Source organism: Neospora caninum, chromosome Ib (assembly GCF_000208865.1).
Source record: "Neospora caninum Liverpool complete genome, chromosome Ib".
NCBI lineage: Eukaryota > Apicomplexa > Conoidasida > Eucoccidiorida > Sarcocystidae > Neospora > Neospora caninum.
The window spans coordinates 302794-317712 of NC_018386.1; the positions used below are offsets into that span (position 1 = coordinate 302794).

General features: G+C 53.8%; 2 protein-coding genes and 1 non-coding gene across 3 annotated transcripts; 2 read left to right on the forward strand and 1 right to left on the reverse strand.

Moving 5' to 3' along the window:
• Positions 1-1853: 1853 nt before the first annotated feature.
• On the reverse strand, positions 1854-4412 carry NCLIV_002750 (conserved hypothetical protein; the record flags this gene model as incomplete). Its single annotated transcript, XM_003879773.1, has 6 exons — positions 1854-2413; positions 2733-2842; positions 3162-3258; positions 3484-3587; positions 3696-3853; positions 4179-4412. 6 exons carry the CDS (start codon positions 4410-4412, stop codon positions 1854-1856), a joined length of 1263 nt encoding a protein of 420 aa, XP_003879822.1.
• Positions 4413-4838: 426 nt separating this feature from the next.
• NCLIV_t020004 lies at positions 4839-4920 on the forward strand. Its single transcript has one exon. It is a non-coding gene; the product is annotated as a tRNA-Ser (tRNA).
• Positions 4921-9266: 4346 nt separating this feature from the next.
• On the forward strand, positions 9267-14186 carry NCLIV_002760 (putative CMGC kinase, MAPK family; the record flags this gene model as incomplete). The annotated part of the gene is made up of 10 exons (XM_003879774.1): positions 9267-9735; positions 10145-10335; positions 10878-11033; positions 11254-11447; positions 11943-12045; positions 12431-12528; positions 12723-12892; positions 13020-13135; positions 13527-13594; positions 14105-14186. The coding sequence occupies 10 exons, from the start codon at positions 9267-9269 to the stop codon at positions 14184-14186; spliced, it is 1647 nt and encodes a 548-aa protein (XP_003879823.1).
• Between the last annotated feature and the right edge of the window lie 733 nt (positions 14187-14919).

Below are 14919 nucleotides of genomic sequence, written 5' to 3' on the forward strand. Positions count from 1 at the left end.
GCCGCATGTGGGCTATTGATTGCCAGCAAACCTTGGGCACCTGATTGTTCCGCTGACTGGAATACGCCACGCCGGCGAACATGCATGACGCTACGGCGGCTACCCTAACATTATACCGACAAGACACGAATTATTTCGTTCCGATCCAGACCGCCCTACCCCGTTGAGCGTGAAACGTATAGACCGCATCCCGCTACCTGGAGGAACCTCATTGCGGATTTTGCTTTAATTTTCTTCTACCTATTGATTTGCAATGTCTTACCGGCAAATGCCCATGGAGCACGGGCTGTTCGGCAGTCGATTACAGAAAGGGTATTACACTGGAAATGACTATTCAGCCACTCCTACCGGCTTTGGTTTTTGCAGCAATTGACACAGGCTATGTAGTTGCCGTTACGGCTCTACGCGTGTGAGAGGCTTTTCGTGGCAGTTACGTCTACACATCGACGAAGAAAGGGGACGGCACTGCGTCTCTCTTATGGGGCCCTATCCACTAGTTCTGTTCTCCAGTTGGATAGGATTCGCTGCGTTTCTCCTGGCTTCTGGGGTACAAATAGCCCTTGAAATTCGCTGTCCCTGCACATGCCGATAACGAAGAGCGGTTTCATCGGGGAAACCGTATGGCGCGTGTACATCAGACCTGCCGCACGATGTCAGGAGCCTCACGCTCAACACTGGATGGTACAACGCTGTCGAGTTTTTTGGCAGTCAGCCACCAGATTATGTTTCATGAACCGGACAGTGTGCGTAGAGACGTTCCAACTGTCCTGGGATCAAGATTGTTCCCTGCGTATGGCCACGGTGCTAGCCGTGAAGAAGTCAGAGCGCCCCTTTTGCAGTAGTCTATTGGAGCGAGACGTTCTAGATATCGCTGTGCCTGTTCATGCTTAAGCATTCAGTCAACAGGTGATTTCCAGTGCATGGCTATGCGCACCTGATGTGGCAGCCTCTTCAGGTATCGGAGTATTGAATGCCGGGCAACGCAACACTGGAATGGAGGAAGCTGTCACCTGTGTGCAGATTGCACACTGGAACTTGTCAGCTTGGAAATCCTTGCGTTCGGTTCCACCTCTACTTAGAAACTAGACCGAAGCATCATGCTGAGCGGCAGTTGCTCTACCTCCCTGAAAAAGCCAAACTCCAATGACGCACTTTCTAATCGGCAGACCACCGCAATTGACAGCTATCGGGACTAATAAATGATCCGGCACAGCACCAAAATTTTCACATCGGTGTGAAAGGTCGTTCAATATCGCTCCAAGAAGGGTCCGCCACTCAAGTCGCCACTTCACACACCGAGAACCACCCATAGAACCCGAGATTTTGTGCTGTTGCAGGCCCAGGCGGCGCCGGCTGACGACAGCTTCCTCGATGTAACATAATGCACAGCAGCGACAGGATTCGCACACAGTGACGGTGGGAATTACTGTAGTCTCTTGTTTTGCAACATATGGGGGTTGCGCCGATTCGGGTTGCCCTTCGTCGATATTGAGAGAGCCTGCCCGAAGAAAAACCACATCTTGGCGCGGCACCGTTGACTTCGTCCCGGCGTAGGGCACATCGGAAACGCTTGCGAATGCTTTGAAGAATAATTGACTTCTCAGTGCAGGCAGACGTGCTCAAGCGAGCTGCGACAAACGTTAAGAGACGGACTGGCTCCTCGCCCGTAGAACAGAGCGTCAGCACAACTCGGAACGCTCCTCTGTAGTTGACAAATGTAGCGATGGCGCATACTCACCATTCCACCATGCAGGGGAGAAACCGTGGCTAGGGCTGCATGAGCGACGGTTTGTCCTCATCCTCTCAAAGACGGGAGTCATGTAGATCCGCCCCATTGCAGCCAGAGTACACATTCAGTGGAAAGGGGAGGGCCACTTTCTCGTGAGGAGACCTTTGTTGTCTGGCCACACAGGTTTCTGGTCAGGATGCTTGACGTAAAGCTGTGCTCCTAGCTGTCGAGCTTTCTCCCCCTTTATGCGCTCGCGCGCAAAGCGATCCAAAAACGACAACCGCTTTCTTCTGAACAAAGGGTCAAAAAACCGATGTTTCGCGCTATGGTACCGCGCCAGCTGCTCATCGCGGTCTAATGCAGCTTCCAGTGTGCGTCGGCTTTGTTCCTGCTTTCTCCTGAAGGCGGCGGTATCCTGCACCGATTCACGATCTCCGAGGCCCACATTTATCCGGAGCACCGCCGGCTGCTGCATTCCTTCGGAAGCACTTTGGCCCACGCCAGTTTCTGCCAAAGCTGACAGAGCCAACAAACACTCCTGGGTCCGCCTCCGGGCTACAGCTTTACCACGGGCTTCAGTGTCAAGAACGAGTGACTTGGGCTCCTCCAGTGAACCCTCCTCGCCAGTCTCGCCTTCACGAGCTCCGTTGTGGAAGCGATCACGCAATCGGTTACTCTTTCCACCTGTACAGAGCAGAACACCACTTTGGTCAGAACCGAGATATATGGCAGTAAACGAGCACCACTGGACAAAGAGCCAGGCCAAACAGAGCTGCTGTGCTGAATTCTAACATAATCGACCTGCAATGTAGGATTGACCGTAGGCGATGGATTGTTTCACCCGCCAGCCGTTCCAAACGTGGGGGGTTTCCCCTAAAACAATTCGACCAAAAATTCCCCACTAGCAGGACGCGCTAAGTTCATGTATGCTTAGCGCGTGAGACTCCCGTGAATACACAGGCGACGTCTGCCTGATGCCAACAATGTGTGCTTTAACGCATACCATGTAATTGTGGTGAAGCCGCACACACATTGCGCATCGCATGGGATTGCTCCGTTCGGGAGAAAAGAAGATCAGCCACGTCGTTGTTGACATTTGCCGGAGGATGTTGCCTGAAGAAACAAGTGCGCGCACATTTCTCAGCGAGTACGTAGCACCCAGGGCCTTGCTCAACAACAAGCGTAAGTCGCCGACACGTTGAGTTCATTCTCAAATGACGTCTAAAGACGCAGCACACACGATAGCGTACGCGTACGTTTGATAGCCTACGATACCTTGGCGAACGGGATCGAACTGTTTTGAGCATTTGCTACTGGACTGAAATTCGCGCAACTTGACCGCTTGTTTCAAGTCACCGGTGACGGCCGTTGTCTTCTGTTTTCCAGATCACCAGTTTATCGAGCACGATCGCTCTAGTCGTGCGTGATGTACCTCATATCTGTAGCTTTTTCCTCGGAACGTCTTGCTGCCACCGTATCATCACTTAGGTCACTCTGGTCTTTCTTGTTCGTCGGGCTCAACGCATTACCTGCACGACAGGCCAATACACAATTATTATATAATGCGACCGTACAGAAGCGGGAGGGGGGGGGGGAGATAGCGTACAAGCAAACGACACTATGACCGCTCACATGCAAGTTTCTGAGTTGCTTGGGGCCTAATGCGCCTGTTTCCACACTGGAACCTGTCTATGACTTGCTTTTTCACCACCCTGTCTCCCTTCCTGACTCCGGCTCACCGAACAAATACCTACGATTGTCGGCAGAAGTGTGTTGCCATGTGAATCCAGGATTTCGCCACATCGCCGGGTCAATAGGAGACTGGAGCGGATCGTCGATGCAAAGCGTCCGATACAACCTGGAAAGCAGAACCAACAATCACGACTCCACATTCAGCATATCATCGAACACTTGCTGAGGGAGTGGGATTTCCCCTGCCCTCGCAGATCGCAGCCATCCTACTCACCCATACAGGTCTTGGAGCGTCGGGTTCTCGCGAATAACTTTTTCGTCTACACTTCGAAAAAACGCTCGGACCGCATCTCGTTTCTGCCAGCACTCTTCCATCGTGGCAGACAACTTTGTCAGGGACACATGGGCAGGCCGAGGGGCGAATCGCATGGCCTGCAGAGACGCGACAAGGTGGAAACCGGAGCAGCACGGGCACTCAGTGGGCCAGAGAGCACTGGAGAATCTGTTGGGCGTGAGAAGGAGATAAAACGTATACCGCATGGCCTTTGCTTCCTGGAGGATCAGTGAAAGATGGCGTGCCTCTGTGGGCAGACACAGTGAGCTGGGTGCGCCGACAGCCAGATCTGTCCGAATATTGCAGAGGAATGTCGACGGTCAGAGTTCGGTTGATGTAGTAGAACAGTGTGTCGGGTCCAAACTCTGCAAATGAACGATGCAAAATTTCCAGTTCAACGAAACATTCGTGCAGTAAACTCACTTGCATCTGAAAATATTGAGCCATCTGGACATCCTGGAGCATATACTTGGATGGCCAGTACCACTTCATCATTTGTCGGCCTTGCAGGGGCTTCACCCACTGCTCTTCCCCAGGCATGCCACAAGCATATCCAAAAATCTTTCTTTTGGCATCGGCTACCGCATTTTTACGCACTGAGTGTGATGACAACCCCTCCTTTAGGTTGCGGAGGGACGGATACGCGAGCTGCCTCATCGAAAATACGTAGTTGAGGCGACGTTAAGCAATGTCACAGAAATGACCGCACATTGCATCCACGACGTGACGACAGATGATTGCTTTGCCCGATGTCCCCCAGTAAAATTGAAGAAAACAAAACCCAGCGTACAGGAACGCGACAAATACAATTAATCAAGACTCCAGAGTCTATGTAGCAGCCGTCATGCGATTATCCGGTACGTGGCCCGGATTTGATCACCACGTCGAAGAAAAAGGTGGAGACGCCATTGTCGGGGATTCCATAGTGAAGACACCAAAGACAAAAATTCTGACGTGGCGAGTCGGAAGACATTAAGAAACCAATTCAGGCGGTCCGTATTATTTCATATATCGTGCATGCAATAGATGCGTTTAGGTCTCCCCTCCCGCCCCCTTGGTGGGTGTGAGAACAAAAGCAGCTCTGACAACGTGGCCGAGTGGTTAAGGCGGTGGCCTGCTAAGCCATTGGGTTCTGCCCGCGCAGGTTCGAATCCTGCCGTTGTCGCTGAACGCATTTGAACGCGCTTTTCCATATATACCAAAATGCTAAGCGAGGAAAAGGATGGTTGCTACGGTTGTGTGCGGCAAATATTGTCGCTACTTGCTGTTTGTTAATTCAGCTACTTCACGCACACTAACGGCCCCGCCGCCTGCAGAAGTCTAAAACGGAGTGCCCCTGCTTTTTTCCGACCAAGCGCGAGTCGCTAGAGCTCAACGACATTGTCGACTTGTTATTAGCAAAGGTGCTCTGCGTACGAAAAGTTCTTGTATACTTTGGTGGACTTTGGTGCTCTAGATGGAGTAACGCTACCGTAGACACGCGACCGGGGTACACCATGGGTGATTCCATCTGGCAACCGCCTCAACTCTCCGTCGTGGATGCGTTGTTGGTTGTTGCCCATCTAGTGTCTGACCAGCATCCGAGACAGCGAGAAGTCGCAGTGCTAATACAGGACCCTAGCTACTGAGGCAAAAGAAGACTCACTGACGAGAGTATTCCGCCAAATTAGAGCCAGCAGGGCCGGCCCTAACTAAGTGAGGCGTGCCAGCTGGGCCAAGGGGAAGCGGGCTGCGATAAACTATCCACTTATCACTTCCTCTGTCACTCGGAGCCCGCGGAAAACTGGGAGACTCGTGATTCTTTGGGGAGCGGACACAGTTGACGAGATCTCCGGATTGCCACGGGAAGCATTCCCTCACATTCTTCGTGTATCATCCCCGAGTAAATAAGGGAGCAAGTTCAAGAATGAGCAGCTACTGAGCGTAGTGCTTGAGCGGAACATCGCAGCTTCTGCCACGCTCCATTGGAGCACCACTGTCTAAATTGTAACGTCTCAGGGCATCATAGTATCCTCATGATACTCTGGGCTGATAGTGTGGTAAGCGTCTAGAAAAACCCAGTCCCTCGAGGCATAATCAGGCTGTCGGGTGCCAGCTTGCATGGAGGGCTTCAGGTGCAGACTGTTGATGCTTGTCTCTCCTATTACGCCCATTAATTGGCCGCTTGAGCTGGTGACCAAAGTGAATGAAGGCGGGAATTGCATAAAGGCCCCAGGGCCATTTGTCGGTTCACCACGGGATATTTGAGGACTTCACACACGTCTGTTGCTGCGCACCTGGCCACAACTCTCCCTATTCCTACCGTTTTATTGTGGGAGACGCAGTGTAAAATGGTACCCTTGAAAGGAAAAACTGCATTGAGCTTGGCACCGGTGGGCCGCTGAAAGAAATTGCTGCCTCCCTTACTGCAACAAAATTCAGCTACTTCAGCGGACATACGGGCATAATACGCCCCGGGTTATCTCTTCAGCTTAAACATGCAACAGGTAGCAAGGCGTCTGAAATAGACATCGTCCAGCTTTGGGCTTTAGCCTTTGTACCAAGCGGCCGCGAATGTGCTTAGAAACCCTTTGAATGTACTGTAGAAACTCACAGAGCGGGGCCGCCGGGTGCCCACCAAGCGGCGCTTGCCGAACCCTGGAAGGAGTCCGACTACCAGTGACTACCAGATGCAACTTGGAGATGAGCGCTGTTGGACATGCCTGACCACGTTTATGTATTGCCTTGTGACAACAACTACTTGCTTGATAGCCACTATCCGTCGAGTGTGCCCAGCAGGTCAACTGCATTGCTCGGGACACTGCTTAGTAAATGGTGTGGAACCGGAGGCGTTGCTGTGACAATGGTGCTCATGATTCAGTGGCGAAACTTCCACTGGCAAAGCTTCCACTGGCGAAGTTTCCATTGGCGAAGTTTCCGTTGGCGACTCCCAACACATGGCGGTAAGTTGGAGCCGCTTGTCTCTGCTTTTTGCGGGAATGTTAGAAGCACCTGTAAGGCGCCACATCAGGCCATCCTGTAGGCTTACATCTGGTGCTTACACTCGCTCAGGAATCACTGAGAAGGAATTTCATCTCGCTTAACCCATATCTCCGGCGTGGGTGAACCCACATTCGTAGTGGTACGCGTAAAACACATGTCAATTGACCTACCAGGGACGCGGTGTGCAAGCGCATGTCGTGGGCCCCGCAAATTGTTTCCCGTGATGACCGAAAATCGTGGAATGACCCTTCCGCGAGGCAACACAATTTACCCCCCTACACTCTGTAGCGACGACTGCTCAGCATTGTTTCAAAGGCGTTTGTGTCTTGCCGTCTGGGAGGCCGGCAACAGACAAAAGGCCCCAAAACTGAACGTTGCCAGTGGCCCGGGGCACCTCGGCATAGCGAGCGACCGCCCACACGTCCATTGCGGTGTGCGGTTGGGCATAAGGTGTCCAGGGCTCACGTGCTTTGTCTGCAGAAATCCAACACCAGGCGCTAGAGTTGTTTTACGGGGAGCCCATCACTTCTCTCGGCAAGCTGTTTGTTTGCGTGGCTGGATAGAGGGGTATTTTCGACAAAAGCGTCCACCGCGAACAGTGTCAAGCAGTTGGCGTTAACGCGGTTTTGGACTGTTTTGTAGCAGTGGCACCTCGACCGGTGTGGACCACCTGCATGTCAGGACCCGCCAGGCGAGTGCTACCGGAACACAGGAGCGAAGTTCATCTGTCCAGTTTGCAGCTTTCGCTTCTTCTGGCTCTCTTTCAGCGCGCAGCGTCTGCCTTGGCGACAATTTCAGCCAAACGGTCGCTCAGTTCTGGACGGACACCAGTCCCCTCCAGTGCGCGCATGCACTCGCAGAGAGGGCTGTCGGTGCTACAGAGGGTTGGCTCCTCAATGATGCGCCTGAGTTCGAAGAAGTTGCTATTTGTTTTGGTTTGATTCTTTGTGTTGGATGTTTTGTGCTCTCCGGGGGTGGGCACCAGGAGTGCACTGCCAGCACGCGGCCGAAACACGGCGCAGCGCCACAACCACTCCGGGGGGCAAGAACGCGGGCCGCCGTTTTTGATGGGCGACGGCCAAGTCGGAACACCCCATCTGGCGATCGGTAGCATTCGTCCATGCGTTCGCCCTATCCTTTGTTCTTCTGTAAAATATCGGCAGGGCGGCGCTCAGCCCGGCTCCACAGATGGTGCTACCGAGTTGTGACGCGTCACTGCTGTTAGCACCAGAGGCTGGTGGCCGAGGGCGCGAATGATTGCAACGCTGTCGGTCTGCTTCGCGCAGTGCTCCGGCTTTTTTTGAGTCGAGACCCCCATCACTTCTTCAGCCGTGCACGTCCGACCTGCTTTTGTGTGCTGAGTTGTCCGTCTCTCTTCCCCCTGCTGCCATTGCCCCTTTGGGCTTCACGGGAGAACGTCGACCGGCGGCATCCCGACGCCTCACCCAGTACAGATACGCCCGCAGGACGCCGCCAGATCGGAAAAAAGACACGTGGCCGTGTATGTTAGTAAGTCACGCACATAGCCGAGGGCTGGCGCTACAGCACCTGTTTACTCCGGCGATCTATCTTTTCTGCCGTGACGCAGAAGGAAATTGCAAAGGCGGCCCTTTCGCGCACGCAGATGCGAGACGTGCGATTGTAGTAACTGAGGTTCTCTGACCGCGAGATCGAGGAGAGGAAAAAGGGTTGTTTGTGGTGTGTGTCCTCCAAAGCAATGGCGCGCGTGCATGCCGCTTCCGCGTTGCAGGTGCGACTGTCACGCGGCCTTGAGTTAGAGCGGTAATGTAATCTATCTGGATAGAAGCTAGGCTGTGACTAACATAAGACTAGCCGTGGTAAAGAAGAGAGGCAGACCCTTTTGTGCGACTGTCGGCGCGGAACGCCCCGTGCAGCTTGCGACGTCGAAGGAAGGGCTCTCAACGCCTAGAGGTGGATTGCTTTTCTTCGCAAATAGGGTCAGGACGCAGCTATTGCGATCACGCCGCTCGCCTATTTCATCGAAACGGAGTCTGATAGTCGGGTACATGCAGCGCCACAACGTGCTCGAGCGCCGCATGTGGTGCACCGATTCTCGTGAGTTAGGTGTCTGCGAGCGGGATGCTTGGAGGGTGGACGGCTGCCAATTCGTCTGGACAGTGGTCGTGCGCATGTCAGTGACGTGGGTAGGGAATGTGAATCATCCTTTGCGTGTGAAGAAGTGAAAGAAGTCACCCGACATTGCCGGAAGACCACTGCGCTCCACGTGTCGTAAATCATGGTGTTCTGCGCGGGCTCGAGTCCACTTCCTCTTGACGCCAAACGCAGCGCACCCGGCTCCGCTTTTGTGTTTTGTGCAGTTCTCGCCCATCATCCGCCGTTTTAGGTCGGAGATGAGCAAAGTCCAACGACAGTTCTTTTTGAGGCTCGGTTGGCGAAAAGCCTGTGTCCGGCAGGTCCCCTCTGACTTGTTTCTAAGGCGACGGGGTGTCAGTCCACCCGAGCGTGGATCTTGCGACCGTCCTCTTCTTCGTCTTGGTTGTCATTCTAATGAACGCTGGGCAACGTCAGGCGGCTGGCGCGATGATGGCACCCGGGGGCTGTCAGGCCTACGCTCCTTGCGGCCCCGAAGGGCATGCAGGTTATCAGCAACAAAACGGAAGGTCATATTCGCAACAGTATGACGCCCAACAGGCAACTGCTCGAGGGTACACAACTCAGCAAGTACAGTACAGAAATCCACATCCTTCAGAGGTGGCTCCGTCGAACGTCGTTCAGCAGCAAGCGTCTGTGCAACATCACGCCAGCGGCCAGCAGCCGGGGCCGCACGACGCAGCCGCTGCCGCCCAGCAGCACAACAGCGGCGCTCAGCACCCCGTCTCGAGCTCCCAGCAGGAGGGCCAACAGCGGAAACAACATCACTCGTCGAAGCCGACTGCAAGCATGCCGAGGCCCCATTCAGACTGGCAAATCCCCGACCGCTATGAAATCCGCCATCTCATCGGGACAGGGTCATACGGTAAGGACGGCGATTGGATTCATAGTCCCTCCGGACGTGGACTGTGTGTCGTGTCGCTCCCCGTGGCGCGTTCGGCATGGACGCAGTTTCCATGCATAGTGCAGCGCTTTCTTCTCAGAGAGTGTCAAGGCGTGCCCGCATGTAGAAATCATATTTTCGGAAGCCACGCGACGTGGGAAGGCTAGGCTAACGAGAATGCATGCTGCGAAGCTGAGTGCGATGAACCTACGCGTCAGGTAAACTAGGGTATTGTGTGGTCGCCTCTGGCGGTACGGTGTTGTGTGGTTCCGTCGGTCGGCAGAGACGTTTGAGGCAAGCGCTGAGCGGATCTCTTTGAGGTCGGCGGTCGCGATTCCCCACGCTGTCGTCAGCCTACCAGTTGTGTGCGTCTACTGATGGTCCCTTTCAGGCCACGTATGTGAAGCTTATGATAAACTCGAGAAGCGAGTGGTTGCCATCAAGAAAATCCTCCGCGTTTTCGAGGACCTCATCGACTGCAAGCGCATCCTGAGGGAAATTGCGATCCTGAACAGACTGAATCACGACCATGTAGTCAAGGTGCTTGATATTGTCATCCCGAAGGATGTGGAGAAGTTTGATGTAAGTCGGGCTATTCAGGCCGAAGCGTCGCGATTTCCCGCGGCCAAAGGGGTGTCGAAATCAACACACTCCCTAATGCGTGCTGCTTGCGCGGGTGCACGCCTATCCGCATTGTCGCGAGACCAGCGACTGGCAGTTGCATCCGTCAAACGAGATACTGGTTTCAACTCGAGAAGGGGGGGTGTTACAGAGGACGGAAACAAGCGCTCTCACAAGGTACATCGGTTCAGTATCTTTGTATCCGTTCAAAGAAACGCAGCACAAGAGAGACTCCGCGGTCTCTCTGACTTGCAACGCGCTCGAGCTCTTCGCAATGGCCTCGGTCTCTCTTGAACTCTGCGTTCTGGCGAGCGATTGCAGCCTCTTCCTGTCTTGGCTCCAGCGGTCGCGATGCGTTACGTTATCTCGGCTGCGTCTTCCCTGTGCTGGGAAATATCTGAGCCGGGTGCTTTCCCAAGAAGGTTTGCAGAGTTATGTCACTGACGCTGAGCGAAAACGCTCGGAGGACACGGCGTGTGTTTGGTGGATGCTGCACTGCTCAGGAACTCTATGTCGTCCTCGAGATAGCGGACTCGGACTTCAAAAAGCTCTTTCGCACCCCGGTGTACCTTACGGAACTTCACATAAAGACTCTCCTCTACAACCTCCTCGTTGGTGTGAAGTATGTCCATTCTGCTGGCATCCTCCACCGCGACTTGGTAAGATACGGTGACCATGAGCGTCTTTCGCGCTGCTCACCACTGAGGGCGCCGGGCGACGGCAGGGATCTCTACACGGGGCCGTGGACCCAGCGCGGAGGCTTTCTGTTCAGAAGAAATTCCGGCCATGACGTACATACCTTCAAGCCGCAGTCAACTTTAATTCTGTTTGGGAAGTGCACGGCGACGCTTCCGGTTTTGATGGGCTGCTGTGCTTCAGAAACCCGCTAACTGCCTGGTCAACCAAGACTGCAGCGTCAAGGTCTGCGATTTCGGCCTTGCGAGAACCGTGGACTATCCTGAGCACGGGAACTCCCAACTGCCAATCTCTCCTCGCGAGGACGACATGAATCTCGTCACTGTTCCACACACCAAGAACCTCAAGCGGCAACTTACTGGGCACGTGGTCACGAGGTCAGTGGGCCGTTACCATGGGCCAGAACAGAGAGAAGTCACGGAAACGGGACCTTTGCGGGAGCGAATCGACACCATCGTGCGTAGATACAGCTGGAACAGCCACGATCCAGAAGCCAGTGCTGTGGGCACTACCGTGCGAGTGGGAGTGATCGCTTCTGAGCCCTACTCAGGGGTTTGCGTTGCTCGGGCCTCTGATATGCATGGGAGTACGAGGGTACTGATCATAAATTGCATCTGAGTAGTAGTCTTCTCTCGCTACACAGGTATGGATATTGCACTACACGATACGTACTATATTGTTGCACATTTCCCCGGCTCATGGAGAGAGCTTTTCCGTGGTGCGTGTGGTACTTGACTCGTTTAGAAATAGTTCTAAACAAAATTTGTCACTCTCCTTTCTACACGTTCAAAATGTAAATTGGTAATAAAATACCTTTACGACAATCTTGAGTAACTAAAGATTTGCGTTGACTGCGTTCCGATTCTTTTCAGATGGTACCGCGCGCCAGAGCTAATTCTGTTGCAGGAGAACTACACCGAAGCCATTGATGTGTGGTCTATCGGGTGCATCTTCGCTGAACTCCTCAATATGATTGTGAGTGCGCGGATGCGATTAGCGAGGCGCATACGCTGTGCTGGTGACACAAGATACGTGTTCGTTTAATCTGGAAGGAGAGTTAGGGTCACATATCCTGTAACGTTTCATCGTACCTGCGATAGTGATCTCAACCTATAGGGGTTCATCGAGGGTCTACTTCTCGTTCCTGACAGACTGCAACCACGCCACTGGTAGCATTTCTCGCCTCTCTCTCGAGGCCTGTTGCTCGAACCGTTGCGTTGCCAGGGTGTGCTGCGAGTGGGCGCCCATGCCGTCCCGAATTCGGTTCGCAGTGATCGGGCCATCCGTGCGTCTTCCGCACCCTCACTGTGTTCTGCGCTCGCATTATCGATGCGTTGGTTGTTTTGCGTTCTTCTTCCAGAAGGAAAACGTGGCGTATCACGCGGATCGAGGTCCCCTATTTCCAGGCTCTTCGTGCTTCCCTCTTTCTCCCGACCAGAAAGCTGGGAACGACTTTAAGTGAGTTTTGAACAGCTGAAAACGGCATGCAAGTCACGGGGAGAGGGCTACAGCGGTGATTCACACGACCGTTCATGCTGATCTAACATTTCTGTGTCGGGTTGTGTTGTGCGGAAACCCGATCGACATCCACCGTTCTTTTGCACCCAGGAAATGCGCATGTGCGAGAACGTTTTGTGTCGTGGGCTTCGCAGATTCCACACTCGCGGCAATCGCGACCAGCTGAACGTCATCTTCAACATCTTGGGGACTCCGAGTGAAGAGGATATCGAGGCACTGGAGAAGGAGGACGCGAAGCGGTACATTCGCATTTTCCCAAAAAGAGAGGGCACGGATTTAGCTGAAAGGTTTCCGGCTTCCTCTGGTGAGTGGCAACGCTGCTGCTCGGAAATGGTGCCTGTTCATTACGGAAGTCGTCGCACAACGCCTTTCCGTTTATTCAGTTATACTAATAAAGCACCGCTGTGATGGCGTGCTTCTTCTCCCCTCAGCTGACGCGCTCCATCTCCTGAAAAGGATGCTGGTTTTTAATCCAAATAAACGCATCACGATCAACGAATGCCTTGCCCATCCTTTCTTTAAGGAAGTGCGAATCGCCGAAGTTGAAGTGAGTCGTCTCCGATTGCGGACGAGACGCGTCGTGTCTTGCACGCGAGCGCGCGCACCCGGGCTGCCCGTTTTAGGTTCCAGCTTTTTTAGACCTGTAGGCAGTGTCCGTCGGGGTGGCGTACCGCCAGAAGGCGTCTGCAACAGCCAAACTGACAACTGGGCCATCGCGATCAAAGTGTGTGTTTTGAAACAGTCGTCCTTGACAGAGATCCGGCGAGCCATTCCCGTGGAGAGCAGCTATCACGAGTCTGCCGTCTTTGCCTGTCGACGAGGTGTACACAGACACCGGTGATCTTTTTGCGTCCGTCGTCGCTCCCTGGTTTACGAGTCCAACCTGGACGTAGGGCTGGGATTACTCTTGAACTGAAATGGTTGTTGCATCCCTGCAGACGAATGCCACGGAGAAAGTCCGCTTGCCTTTCAATGACTGGATGAATATGGATGAGCCTCAACTACGGTAAGCGGCGACAGGGACATTGGCACAAGAGACGGGCACGGACGCCGTGCTGCCGCGGGAGACTGGATGGCGGCCGGGTCACGGTTTGGTAGTCACGTAGAGCTTCCCGCGAGAGCGAGACCGCCTCGCGTGTCATTGATGGTTTTCGCACATCTCTCCCTGCTCGGGGCCTTTCGCTGCCAAGCGTCTACTGTCCATAGCGACGGGGCGACCCCAAACTGGAAAAGTGAATCGAACAGAGAGACATGATAGTACCTAGGCTACGAAATGTGACTCCAGTTGCAAGATACAGACAACCCAGTTCGCCATGATTGCTGTACGCCACCGCCCCAGTGGACTGCTTAAGACAGCGGAAAGTGTAGGATGTCACATGTTTCCGACACGATGCATGACCGCTGTGAGCTAGCTTCAGGCAGGAGACTCTATAGCGAGGCACGAGTGGCTCGAGAGGTTCGTTTCGAGAGCCCTAAAGGAGTGATGCTGTGCTGGCTCGGCTGTCTTGTTTCGCAGATATGCATTCGTCAAGGAGATCCAGCGGTACCATCCAGAGATTCAGTTGCCTAGGCGTTCACCAAATCGTGCGAGCTCATAGGACATGAAAGCCAGTGCCCGCGCGAAGCTGTGCTCGGAGGCAGTCACCGCGTCCAGGACAAGTGTCGAGGCTCATGCACAGGGGGCAGCAATCAGTTCATTTTTAGTCGACACGTGTCTCCGAGTTCACGTTTCCTTAGGTTCCGTGTTGACCGCAACAGACACACATCCATGTAGAATAAGTTCTGGTTGAAAAACCCGACGACAGGGCTTGAAAGTATCGTCTCCAGAGAGAGGTACATCACCGTTCCATGGTTTGAAGAGTGCATCCTCCACTTGTGGGTGCCCCATGGCAGTTCCTCGGACATCCCCCATAACTGGGTGCTACGGTGCCTTTCCACGGAGCAATAGCGAGTCCGAGTAGCCTTTGTTTTTCGTTTTTCCCTACGCCTTCCTTGGGAGGGCAATGATTGCCACATGGTGATGAGAGGGATACTTTGAATGAGTTGTTGGATTTGCTGACGGACGCCGGTGGACGGGACATGTGGGGGAACCTCGCGCGGTGTTTCTCCTGAAGAGTTGTCCTCGATTGTGTGCAGCCGTGCTTGCGGCGCAAGGGGACAGGCGGGGGCTGCCATGGGCAGTCGGCACTGAGAGTGCAGGATCCTGGGCGTGTGGGGGATAACGCGTCCATCTCGCAAGTCTCGATATACAGTTGTGTGGTCACGATTTCTTGTGCTGCGAGAGGGCCAGCGAAAGAATTCGGAAAGTAGTCAGCAAACATATACCCACCA